General features: G+C 37.1%; 1 protein-coding gene across 2 annotated transcripts; it reads right to left on the bottom strand.

The window, feature by feature from the left end:
- Nucleotides 1-852: 852 nt before the first annotated feature.
- Nucleotides 853-10,259, bottom strand: LOC307161396 (uncharacterized protein). Of its 2 annotated transcripts, none has more exons than XM_079876065.1 (3): nt 10,165-10,259; nt 9,541-9,648; nt 853-2,402 (listed from the first exon to the last, which is right to left on the bottom strand). In XM_079876065.1, exons 2-3 carry the CDS (start codon nt 9,596-9,598, stop codon nt 1,237-1,239), a joined length of 1,224 nt encoding a protein of 407 aa, XP_079732191.1. In that variant the 5' UTR covers nt 9,599-9,648; nt 10,165-10,259; the 3' UTR covers nt 853-1,236. The 2 variants fall into 2 exon arrangements, with proteins under 2 accessions (XP_079732191.1, XP_079732192.1); XM_079876066.1 differs by having other exon boundaries at nt 9,541-9,645.
- Between the last annotated feature and the right edge of the window lie 3,592 nt (nt 10,260-13,851).

The following is a 13,851-nucleotide window of genomic DNA, read 5'->3' as shown; positions in this document are numbered from 1 at the left end:
TCACAATCTGCTCAGTTACTGGGATTTTCACGCACAACCATTTCTAGGGTTTACAAAGAATGGTGTGAAAAGGGAAAAACATCCAGTATGCGGAAGTCCAGTGGGCGAAAATGCCTTGTTGATGCTAGAGGTCAGAGGAGAATGGGCCGACTGATTCAAGCTGATAGAAGAGCAACTTTGACTGAAATAACCACTCGTTACAACCGAGGTATGCAGCAAAGCATTTGTGAAGCCACAACACGCACAACCTTGAGGCGGATGGGCTACAACAGCAGAAGACCCCACCGGGTACCACTCATCTCCACTACAAATAGGAAAAAGAGGCTACAATTTGCACAAGCTCACCAAAATTAGACAGTTGAAGACTGGAAAAATGTTGCCTGGTCTGATGAGTCTCGATTTCTGTTGAGACATTCAGATGGTAGAGTCAGAATTTAGCGTAAACAGAATGAGAACATGGATCCATCATGCCTTGTTACCACTGTGCAGGCTGGTGGTGGTGGTGTAATGGTGTGGGGGATGTTTTCTTGGCACACTTTAGGCCCCTTAGTGCCAATTGGGCATCGTTTATATGCCATGGCCTACCTGAGCATTGTTTCTGACCATGTCCATCCCTTTATGACCACCATGTACCCATCCTCTGATGACTACTTCCAGCAGGATAATGCACCATGTCACAAAGCTCGAATCATTTCAAATTGGTTTCTTGAACATGACAATGAGTTCACTGTACTAAAATGGCCCCCACAGTCACCAGATCTCTGGTGTTTCTAATAATCCTTTAGGTGAGTGTGTGTATATATATATATATATATATATATATATATATATATATATATATATATATATATACTGTATATTTATTTCTCATATTTTCACGTTGTGCAGAGTGATTTCAATGCAAAAAAGTCTTCAATATCTTAATGCATCCCCTCTAAACAGCTAAAACAAGTTGTTTAAAATATGGATTATGATTTAATAGACTATTGTTGCCACTTTTACACAAATGCCTCATATGCACAATTAATGAAAATAATCGAACTCCACAAAGAAACAAAACATCCCTTCACACATCGTTTTATGGCAACACAAATATATGGCATCTATTTCTAAACTATTATTTTAACCTTCCCCATCGGTTCCCCTTGTCAAACAATAAAACTTAACTTCTAATTTTAGCAAATTATCCAACATTAATGATTATTCGGAATGTTAAATGATTTACTTGTAAATGTATTATTTGCGAGTGATGGATCTGAACATTAACATTTGCTCATTAGACATCTTTGGGCAACGTTTTTTCTTATGAGTCTGTAGACTAAATAATCGGGTAAACCACCTCCCACATAAAGAGCACTGGTGCGGTTTCTCTCCAGTATGAACAACTCTCTCATGAATTTTCAAGGATTCTGACCGAGTGAAACTCCTTCCACATGAAGAGCACTGGTGCGGCTTCTCTCCAGTATGAACTCTCTCATGAATTTTTAAGGATTCTGACCGAGAGAAACTCTTTCCACAGTGTGAGCACTTGTATGGTTTCTCTCCAGTATGAACTCTCAGGTGTACTTTTAAGGAACCGAATGAAGTGTAGGTCTTCCCACAGTCAGAGCAAACATGAGGTCTTGCACCAGTATGAATACGCTCATGCTCTTTTAAATTGTGCAGTCGTGTAAAACTCTTTCCACATAAAGAACAAAAGTGAGGCTTTACACCAGTATGAGTTTTAAGGTGCGTTTTTAAGCCTGATGCCAAAACAAATGTTTTGTCACACTGATCACAGCTGAATGATCTCACATCAGAGTGACGGCGCAGATGAGTGGTGAGAACGTTTTTGGATGTGTAACTCTTTCCACACTGTGTGCATGTGAACGGTTTTTCTCCAGTGTGAACTCTCATGTGCACATTTAAGTCCTCTTTGCGACTGAAATTCTTTCCACACTGAGAGCATGTATACGGCCTCTCTCCAGTGTGAACTCTCATGTGCACATTTAGGTGTCCTTTATGTATGAAACTCTTTCCACACTCAGAACAGGAGACTGGATTCTCCCCCGTGTGAATTCTCATGTGTCTCTTAAGCTCTGATTTATATGTGAAACTCTTTCCACAGTCAATGCATGTGACCAGATTTTCTCCAGTGTGAATTCTCATGTGTTTCTTAAGGTCTGATTCATGCACGTAAAACAATCCACACTCTGAGCAGGTGCAAAATCCTTTGACTCCAGATTTTCCAGCTTTTTTCTGTGTGAAATTCTCTTCAGTCTTTGAAATGACTGCATTTCCATCTTCATTTTTGAAATGACGAGGTTTTTCAAACGGATGTTGTTTAACTTCATTTTTAAATGTCAGTTTTCCATCTTCATTTGTTGAATGATGCTGTTTGTCTTCATTCACTTCCATAAGGTCTAAAATCAACATATTACATTCAATTACAAAAAGGACAAATGAGAAACAAAGAAATAAAGTTAATTCTTAATTTAGCACAAATCTAGTTTACTACTTGAGTAGGGCTGCCCTTGACTAAAGATTTTTGTAGTTGACTAGTAGTTCATTTAAGCCATTAGTCGACTAATCACATGTTTATATTAATAAGCCATAAATCATAATAATGCTCCTTTAATTGCCTATATAAAATACGTATAGCCTAATCAGTGCACAAATTCAAACATAAAGCTTCCAACAGCGCACCGGCAAACGTAATGGTGAATGTTATGAATGTGTCATGAAAAAAATTTCGAATGCATTTTTTAGTATTTGTCTTTCCGTGGCTCCGAATTGTCAAATCACCTCTCAAAATGCTTGCAACTGATGCGAAAAACGCAGAAAATCAAATCTGATCCGTTTTTTTTTTTTTTTTTTTGACAGATGAAAGTTTCAGAGGCAGTGTGTAAACGTGATTGACACAACGTTAACGTGCAAAAATTTCAGACGAGAATTTCGGACTTAGGGTGTATTCACACCAGGAAAGTCCGATAGTTCACTTGCTTTGGTCCGGACCAAATAGAATGTTGATTTTTTTTGTTTGGTACGGTTCGCTTTCACACTGCTCTTTTTGCAAGTGAACCAAAATGTGTAAACAAAACCACATGTGTGCTAAGGTCGTCCATTCATTGGACAGGAATTCTCAAGCAGGGAAAAGCAGTAAGTGCACAAACAGGCTCAGCATGGAGATATTTCGTAATGTAATATTTGTTATTTTACTGATTTGGTGTTATTCTCTACAAACGCAATATGAAGAAACTATATGATATAGATAAAAGCCCGCCCGCACTGACAATTGATTGCTTGGGTCCTTACATGCGCTTCGTGAGGCACACTAGCTGGCACACACACGCAAGGTCTCTCGCTCCCTCTCTCTGCCGTGCGCGTGCTCTTGCTCGCTCGATTTAGACACCATTATGCCAAAATGTCCGTTTTGTTAAGTATCCTCATAAGAGCAGTCAAATAAAAATGCGCAGTTTTCTGCAATTGGGTCGGTTCATGTTCACACCGTAAACGAACCGTACCAGAGTTCGTTTGGAACCGTACCGAGACCACCTCTTCAGCTGGGTCTCGGTTCGGTTGTTTGGTCCGCACCCGAGTTCGATTGCTGTATTCACACCTGCCCAAAAGGTCCGCACCAAGGGGGGAAACGAACTAGAGTTCGATTCAATCGAACCAAACGAGGCAGGTGTGAATACACCCTAAATGTGCAAGTTTCAACAGAAGAACCGCTTGGCTCCGAAGCGAAAAGCTGAATGTGCATTGCGCGAGATGCATATCTTGCACGCCAATGTCCATTGGCTCGTTTAGTTTACACTCGAAGGTGATTGGGCTCTCAGGCAAGATCCCAATTCGTCGGTAGTTTTCTGCGTGACGTCGAACATGGCCGACTGAGAGGGAACACAGCGCAGGAAGGAACAGGAGTTTACGGTGCGCTGCGCATCCATTGAGCTGAATTGAAATAGTACAGATCGCTTGACGGAGAGCGCTCAGTTAGTGTTCAGCGAATGAAAATATATCTATGCTAAACTTATACTTAGCCTCTAACACACACACTGGCGAGTAAAATCTAAGAATTTACTAGCCAATGGCTAATGATAGACATTATTAGTTGCCCAGACTGAAAATGTAGTCGCATTGTAGAGCAGGTCTGCCAACTTTTGAGTTTAGCTTGGAGTGAGAATTATGGTTGGTTGGTGGGAGGGTGGATTTGGGGGGTATAAAAAACAAAAAAAACAACAACACTTGCATCACAAGTGTTTTGTGATTGTCAAAACATTTGGTAAAGGAACAGAAGTTTAGTGACATGTTACAATGTTTAAATGGTACAATGACTGGTAGGCTACTGTTTTTATTATTGCTTGACACATATTTCACGATTTCATTTCAATTCTTGCGATTTGATTCTGATCTTGGTTCAACATCGATTCAATTGGATAAATATTAGGTACAGATACAAGAAAAAACCTCACTTACTACTGTAAACATACAGAGAACCCTGTCAGCTGGTAATATTATTAAAGGATAAAAATAACAACTCAAATTAATTATAATACAGTTTTTACTATAATAATGTTGCACAACAAGGAACTCCCGCACACTATCAATACTTGCAAATAAGTATCAGAATTTTATTAGCAACGTTTCAGTCTCACGACCTTCATTGGGCATATGCAACTATTCAAACTCAAAAATGAAATGGTCACCTACCTTGAAATTGACCTACCTATTTGGTCTTTTTTTTCTCACACTCTTATCACCTGCAGATGTGTGATGGTGATTGCTAATTGATATTATAATAATGTTAAAATATTTGAACAATATATAAAAAATATAATAAATATGTAATATAGTGCACATATTTAGCAAAATACTCCTCCCTATAACTAATTTTTCTAGACAACTAACGTGCTATAGTATATGGTCATTAAATGGCTTTCCTGAGGTAAATGTAACGTTGTGTGACACATTGTTCTCCAGCTGTTTTATTGACCTCTTTCCGCGATTGAAAAACACTGATTGATCAATATTATGTATAAGGGATATACATTTCAGTAAGTTGTACTTTATCTTTCAACATACTTCTTGTTCAGTCGTGTTTATCCCTCTGGGGTCTAAGGTGTTTTTGGGGTCCTTGAGATGTTCTGACATGCCCTGACATTTGTGCTTTTTTCAGTTGCTTATAAACATATTAATGGCAAAGGTGTAATTACATTATTTAGCACAAACAGGGCTACAATAATAGGTGAGCAACATGTATGTACATGTTTGTATTTTTGAGAGAATAATGTTTATGCATGGTTATTGAAAAAAACTAAAAATGAAAGTTTCTGAAATAAGGCCACAAAACACATACTAAATATGTGTCAATAAGACTTTTGACTAATGCATGTCGTCGTCTAGAGTTTTTTCTTCAAATGATGTGAAAATCATCCTGCCTAATCATTGACATAAAACAATACATTGATTTAAATTTTGTAAAACACTTTTTGTTTGGAAAGGCAATATGCAAGTGGACATGAACGATCCAATGACACCATTATGAATATAGAGTGGTTCACACCTGAGGAGACAATGGCCCGCATACATAATGAGCCTTTCATTCAGGTGTGTCACTGAGCCACAGGAAAGAATGCAAGGACTAGATATATAATTGGTTCACAGTTGGAAACACAGTTGTTGTTGTTGTTGTTGTTTTCACAAATTGTGCTTGCAAATTGTATAATATCCAAGATAAACATTTCTAGTAATTGTGCAGTTAATTCTCATACTGTATTTTCAGAAAGTTTTGGAATATATTCTCTACCCAAATGTGTCACTATTAAAACACAATAAAAATTATTTAGAGGTTTATATTAGCCTTTTAAGATTTTGTTTACATCTATCCTTGTATATATTTTTGCTATTTTATTAAAAAGGTTATACAATTACAACAATTACAATTTTAACAATATTTCCAGTGTAATCTTAATTTGTAAAAACTAAAGTATACATTTTATCATACGTATTTCAAAGTAAAGGATTCATTAGTTTGAATATAGCCTACATTGGAATAAACACTAACATCTTAGTTGATGACTTTATTTTTGACAAAACATATATACACACATATACATATATATATATATATATATATATATATATATATATATATATATATGAGCAGAAATTGGCAACATTATAACCTTATTTGATGTGGCAGTATTTTACAGTAAAAACTTTATAATCTATCCGATTTTTGTAGTCGATTTTTACTCATCTTAGTATAGCAATAGAGTTTGGTAAAAGCTGTTCATTCATTCATACACAGAAACGCGATTCATATTTAAACAGTCTTTTTGCGTGTACAGACACTTGCGATTAGAACAAAGCAAATATATAACTGACCTTCCTCAGCTGGATCTGTTGCTCCTCGAAATGAAACTTCCAGAACTTCTGAGGTAAATTTTCCAGGATTATTATTAAGATAGTATTATTCCTCACAGCATCGTAAAGTACATGAGTCTGAAAGTGAACTCGCGGTGTGTGTTATCCAGCTGATGGGCATTTTACAGGTTTGCATGGATTGCCTCAGTCATTTGCGTTTAAATAGCGCGCGCTCTCCGTGGGCGGGGTCACATTAAAACATAATGAGCTGAGATGAGAACGACTGACATCTCTCTCTTTTCATACATATTACATAAACTGAGAATATTTGTTTTTTATAAAAAAAATACTTCATTTAAAAGAAGAGAATTCAAGCTTCATGCCTGTGTGCCTGTGTGACTGTTTGACTGAGTATTCGCTGAGTTACAGTTCATTTTCGGACGCGTTTCAGAATGGACTACACTGACAGAGAGAAGGCAGAACTCGCATCATCTTTATTTGGCGAAAAGCACAACACTTTGTTTTTATTGTGAGTATACATTAAAAAAATACACACTTAACAGGATCGATTGATGAAAAACACAAGTATGTAAGATCAAAATCAACATTGTATTTTGAATCTCTTTTGCACTGATAAGGAAAAAAACGAGCAGATCACGCCGGCGTGATTGCCGACCCCAGGGGGTTATTGACTAATTACCGTAAAACTTCAAATAATAGCCCGGGCTTCTATTTACCCAAATCGCCGAACTGCACCGGCTTGTATTTGAGACAGGCGTCTATAAGAGACAGGCCTTTAATTTAGCGTTGAGATGTTCAAGCATGACAGTAGGAGGTTACCACATTATATTATGTTTTATTTATAATTAATTCGAATGTGTGTAACAAATCATTTAATGTAAGAAATGTCTTTGGCTATTGGCAGCATAAAAAAAAATAAAAAAAACGATGTGACAGCAATGGGCAGAACACAAGTTACCGCTAAAATCCATAGAGCATATGAACTTGTTGCCCGAAACATATTCAACAAGAAAGAATGCAGACTACCCTGTAAAACAACTGCAATCATGTGATAGAAAATTACTCTATTCATCACTATCATCATCCCCACGATCCTCAATTACAAGTTCATTGGCGAATTCCACGTCGCTCTCCTCCACTTCTCCCTGTCCAGCCTCCGCTAACTCTGCCTGCCTTGCTTGCACTAACAGCTCCCGCCCAGATGCGCACGGCTCTCCCTCTTTGAAACAATGGATAAGGTGATCCTCGCTTCCATCAGAATCTACTGTCAGGCCACATACCTAAGGATAACATCCCGAAGTTAAATATATTAGAAATATATTATCTCCTCTTTCTCCCTCACACGCGCGCGCGCGTGATGAGTCGTTCATGAACGGTTGCGTCTGTCACGTGAAATCTAATCAAAACATATAGAACAGACGATCTGACGGGTTTTAGAAGATCATATACAACCCGATACTAAAAAACAGACCAGGCCTCTATTTGAGACCGGCCTTTATTTTACCAAACCTGTCGTCACACCAGGCGTTTAAAAGAGACAGGCGTCTATTTGGGACTCGGCTATTATTTGAAGTTTTACGGTAGTAGTAAGAGATGATCGGTTCACCTGCCGCTAGAAATGAGGCGTTACAGCGATCTGTCACGTCACATTTACAAGCAAGAGCCAAAACGGTATTTATTGTTTGAATTTTGTAATAGAATTGACAGAATCTGAGAGCTGAGAATTAGTTTAATATCAAAAGTCACCAGCGCTGTCTTGTCTGTCAGTGTCAGTGTCCTCTTTGCTCCGCGATTATTCTCTGCGTGAGAAAAGTGTCATGGTAAATTAATGGTAAATGAATATCATGATAAAAATCAATACTGACTGATATCGGGAAAAAATATGTATATTCACCATATTGCCCATATCGTTCACTATTTGCTACTGCAGAGATGAAGAGTCAGCATCGTCAACTTAATCTTTGCAGCTGAACTCAGAAAACACTAGTTTACAATTAAAATGTCTTCTTTCAATTTTTTCCCGACACATTTATAATCATTACTTTTGCCAGTGCTTTGCGGCAAGCTTTATACGTGCGTTTGAGCGCGAGGCATAGGGGGAGAGTGGGGTAAGATGAGCCAGTCCCTTTATCTTGGCGAACGTACACTTATTTTATGTACACTTTTATTATTAATGTGACCATATATTTTGGAACCACCCATTTATTTCTGACTGTGAAAAGGAGAAACACATGGGTATGAAGGCTGCAGAAATTAAAAATGAATCATATTTATTTTATCAAGTCTTTATTCCTTTATTTATTTTCCTATTCTCACATTTATTTATTTATATATTTATTTATTCATTTTTAATTTCTACAGGTTTGGTCCTCCATACATGGGAGGAGTGAAAGGCAAATTAAAAATTTAACATAACAGATGTAATGGCTGTTAGGTCAAAGCAAATTTGTCCAGGTCTAAAAATACTGATGATCCATTGGTGATTTAGCAATGTATAAAACCATGCAAATTATTGTGCTAAATATTAGCCTGAATTGGTAAGCTAGCTAGTTTTGAAAAAATAGCAGCTATGGGGCAAAGTGACCCAAATGCTGTGGGGTAAATTGAGCCAGCAAATCTCTCTAATTTCAATGCGATATGACGCAACTGGTTTATTTTTGTTTTATTTGTTTAAGTTTATTTGATAGGAACAATACACAAGTAGGCTACACCAAATCCTTCTCTGATAAAAACTAGAAGATGCTCAATCATATATTATTTTTTATGAACCTCAGGGTAAAATTTATTTGTTGTCACATTTCTCGGAATTGTGTGCCTCATTTTATTTAACGTTAAACAGAAAAGTTCCATGTTTACCACAGCACAGCTCGCTCGGAGCGTTCAATGTCGAATAGTTCGAATATTCGTGTGTTTTTTAGAGGGAATATTCGAACGTAATTTTTGAGCAATTTTGACAGCCCTACTCTCCCCCAATATTTCACCCTGGTATTTTTAAGTTACTAAATGAAAATAAAAATGCGATTAGTCGACTAATGGCAAAATGAACAACTACTAGTTGACTAGAAAAACCTTTAGTTGGGGGCAGCCCAAGTATCTAGTTTTAGATTGTTCTACGTCAGTTTTCATCTTAATGTTCATCATCAGTCATTAAAAAGAATGAAGGAAAGCACCAACCAATTTGTTTATCGGTTTCTTCATCTTTTACTCTGCAGGGTTCTTCCTCAAACTCCATTACTACTATAGTTATCCTGGAGTAATTCCTCCTGCTTGCTTCTTCTTCTCCTATGGGAAGATGGGAATATTCCCAGCAATTAAACTCTCATGACCGGCTGTGGAGCTTCACTGACTGAAGGAGTCAATTGTGGTCGCTGTTGCTCATTTAGCAGATGATCATCACACTTACAATCACTCTCAATTATCCAGCTTTAAGTGTTTTGTTCAAACAACAGTTTAGAAGTTCGGTAAAGACAACATAGTCAGAGTTTCCAACTTCCCTGATCAATAACTCGTGAGCTAAACATTGTTAAAACACAAACACCTCCTTCTAGCTGATTTTTATATTGCATTAGATATGATTTACATGCATTAAAAACTGTTTACCAGGTTTCTTTACGTAAAATGAAAACAATGTATAATATTCACCAACTGTAAAAACCAGTCAGTCAGTAACGAGTTTAACGTTACGTTTCAGGAGTGATCTACAACACCAGTCGGTTCATTTCTAAGTGATTCACTAAAACTCGTTTAATCTTTTGGATTTAGATGTCTCCTAATAAATGATCAAATGAATATACTCACCGTCTGAAACACATCAGATTTAGAGAATGAACGGCTGTGTTCCACTTGTCATGTTTATGTTCCCTTGAATCCCTTCCCTCGCTCACTTCTCTTCTTCTTCTCATACACTCGGTGTGTTTCAGTGCTTCGGTTGCATGAGCGCCTCTACTGGCGGAAACTAATCTCTATTACACTATCTCACCTTCATAGATAAGAATTGATACAAGAAATATAAAATCTGAAATCTTGTTTGAGATTATACAAACAGTCTCCCCAGATATTTAATTATTTTATTTATTATAGATTTTATAGATTATTACCTTCTGGACTCTCTCTGTTGCGTGATATTGATGTTGTAGATTTTTATATCAATTTTGACTTAATTAAAATTTAGATGGTAGAAGTATTATTGAACAAATTGGGATTTATTTAAGAGATATGAAGATTTACCTTAAAAACTCCAAGTATAATAATTGTCAGATTTAGATGTCTCCCAATAAAAATAAATAAAAAAAACATCTGGTTAAAATAAGTTATTTTTCATTACTTTTTTGGACTAAATTGTCAAAATATAACATTTAACCATATATTGTAAGAGCCTAAATTATCTTAAACCTTATTTTATATTGTAACTAGATAGCAGCTGTAAAACAAGTATTTCACAGCTGAATAGCCACAGACACAGAACAAATTCACTTTTCTTGTGCAATTTCATCTTCTAACAGTGACGTGTGTGTCAGAGTACATAATTATGAGAGGAATGGCCTCTTTAAATATACATAAAAAAAAAACCCATTTGGTTTCGTGCAATGATTTCAATGCAAAAAAAGAGTTTTCAATAAATTAATGCATCACATCTAAACAGCTTGACTTAAAACAACTGTTTGTGAAATGAATAATGATTTAATAGACCATCTTGTACAAATGTATTTTTAAAAATTCTCAATTAAAAAAAAAAAAACATGAACTTTAAGGTGCCTTCTTAAAGGAATGTTTCACCCAAAAATGAAAAATGTCGTTGTTCATTCTCACCCTCATGTTGTTCCAAACCTGTATGACTTACTTTCTTCTGTTGTACACAAAATAAGATATTTTGAAGAATGTTGGTAATCTGACAGTTGATGCGACATATTTTCTTTTCTACTATGGAAAAAAAGGCTTAGTTTACTGATAGTATTCAGCAATCAATTGTCTTGATAAGTGAACACTCGCTTATGAACTTGGTTGGTGTCAGTTTTACTAAATTATTTCTTGTTCACTTTACTTAACAAACACAAGTAACTGCATAGAATTAATTTAACTTTGTAATTTCAACAAAATAAATTTTGTTCAGTCAACAAATCATTGTTCAGAAACGCACAAATACAAGAAAACCAAAACGCGATGTCCCTTTGCACACACCGTATGCAAATGCAGCAGCGCCAAAGACAGACGAACGTTGAGGAGATGACATTGGGCGACTTTATTTGTGAGGTATGAATATTTTGTTCAAAAGTATATTTAAGAATAAAGTATATTTAGAACCTTACATAGTTTCATTACTTCGACATGTCAGTTTATGTCAGATAATATACGTGTTTTTCATTGTAGCTGTGAAAGGCAGACGAACCAGGGGGGTACTCCAGAAAGCAGGTTATGTGACATACCCGGGTATGTTTAAGAGTAAGTAAGCGGATAACCTCAACTTTCGGTTCCAAAAACGGAGGTAACTTTCATGGTATGTTAGTAGTCATAGCAACTCACTCTCTGAACTTAAAGGGTTAGTTCACCCAAAAATGAAAATTGTGTCATTAATGACTCACCCTCATGTCGTTCCAAGCCCGTAAGACCTCCGTTCATCTTCGGAACACAGTTTAAGATATTTTAGATTTAGTCCGAGAGCTTTCTGTCCCTCCATTGAAAATGTATGTACGGTATACTGTCCATGTCCAGAAAGCTAATAAAGACATCATCAAAGTAGTCCAAGTGACTACAGTGGCTCAATCTTAAGTTTATAAAGTGACGAGAATACTTTTTGTGCGCAAAAAACAACAAAAATAACGACTTTATTCCACTATTCATTTCCTTCTCTCTGGGCCTCGAGTTAGTTCACGTAGTGTAACGACTTGGAACGACATGAGGGTGAGTCATTAATGACATAATTTTCATTTTTGGGTGAACTAACCCTTTAACCTGCTCCGGAGCAGGTTATGTTCCAGGGTTAGTTTGTTTCAGAGAGGTGACGGAGCATGGCGTGCCCTTTTGAAGACGATCCAGTGGATGTGGAAGCACAGATAATACGAAATCTTTTCCGCCATGAGAGGGTGATATGACCACGTATCGATGTGTTTTCGTATCCAAATGAATATTTGCGGGAGCGTTACCGTTTTTCAAAAGAATCGTTCATTTATTTAACGAAGATTTTGAAACCATAAATAGCAAACGTGACACATCACGGATTAGCGCTTAACACGGAGCACATTTTGTGCATTAGGGTTAGGGTTCACTTTTTTGCGACGAGGAGTTTTTTGTATACAATAGGCGATGCAGAGCATGTGGGAAAGGCAACTGTGTGTAGGGCTGTTCGTACAGTATTCATTGCACTCAAACGGTTCCTACACACTTTTGTGCAGTTCCCTGGCCATAAACCACTGAGGGTCATTAAAGAGGAATTCCACAGATCCATACTGTATACAGTCAAAATAATTTTAAATGTTTCTAATTATAGAACTTTCAATTTCAGGGTTCCCAAATGTGATTGGGTGCATTGATGGAACCCACATTCCCATTAAAGCTCCTTCAGTCAATGAACGAGACTATGGCTGTTTCTCAAAACCAAGAATGCAAAGAACGGACTAGTGTTCTTGGGGAGAACGCTCTTGCTAGTTGTTCTTGGAAGAATGAACTCACAAGGGGATGAGCACACAGAACGCTGCTGACAGTTTGAGATGATGTGTTCTTGCTGGTATTGCGCAATAATACCCCCGCACAGACGCCATCTGCAGTACCCAAACATAACGAGAATATTGACGATAACAGCCAGGCTTTAGCACCCAAGCCTACCCTCAGCTCAAGGGATTACTCTACAACTGTACAATACAATAATGTATATTCATAATAAAGCAACGCCTGTCTCCTTTCATTCTGCTTCTGTTGTTTGTTTGTGTACATTACATCACTAGCCAACGGCGGGAAAAAAACGCCAGTAAAGCGCAGGCTATTGTTTGACGTTCATTGTTTAGAGAAGATCAAATACTTAAGGTTAAATAACTGTTAGGTCAAAGATGGACCGGGCAATGTTAGCAGTCACCATGGGTATACTTTACCAAGAAGCAGAAGAGGAAGCTGCTGAGCTGAGAAGGCGTCTACAAATGAGGAGAACCAGGATGAGGAGGAGGAAGATGGAACGGCAATGTGCTATTTTAGCGATTGTCTCTGATTATGTACGTACATTATCTTATAAAGTTGACTTAAATCAGCACTTAACTTAAATAATAGTGGCAAACAATGTGATCAAGTAGATTGAAATGTTGAGGTATAAAACTGGGTTCTCAACGGGGATACTGTACCCCTAGTTAAAGGAGAACTCCGGTCAATTTTAACATTGAGCTCATTTTTTTGTACATTTGGAGTGCTGTCAATACAGAGAACAACGACAAAAATCGGTGTTGCCTACACCGAGTTATTCTATTTTTAAAATTTCCACCCTGTTGACTTCAATGGGGCAAG

This window comes from Squalius cephalus, assembly GCF_949319135.1.
Source record: "Squalius cephalus genome assembly, chromosome: 7".
Lineage (NCBI taxonomy): Eukaryota > Metazoa > Chordata > Actinopteri > Cypriniformes > Leuciscidae > Squalius > Squalius cephalus.
This window is presented reverse-complemented; position numbering and strand designations above follow the sequence as displayed.

Coding starts and splice junctions, on each gene's coding strand:
- LOC307161396 (XM_079876065.1), bottom strand. CDS start 9,598: ATGGAGTTTGAGGAAGAACCCTGCAGAGTAAAAGATGAAGAAACCGAT. Junction 2,403..9,540: donor AGAAACCGATAAACAAATTG/GTTGGTGCTTTC, acceptor TGTTGATTTTAG/ACCTTATGGAAGTGAATGAA.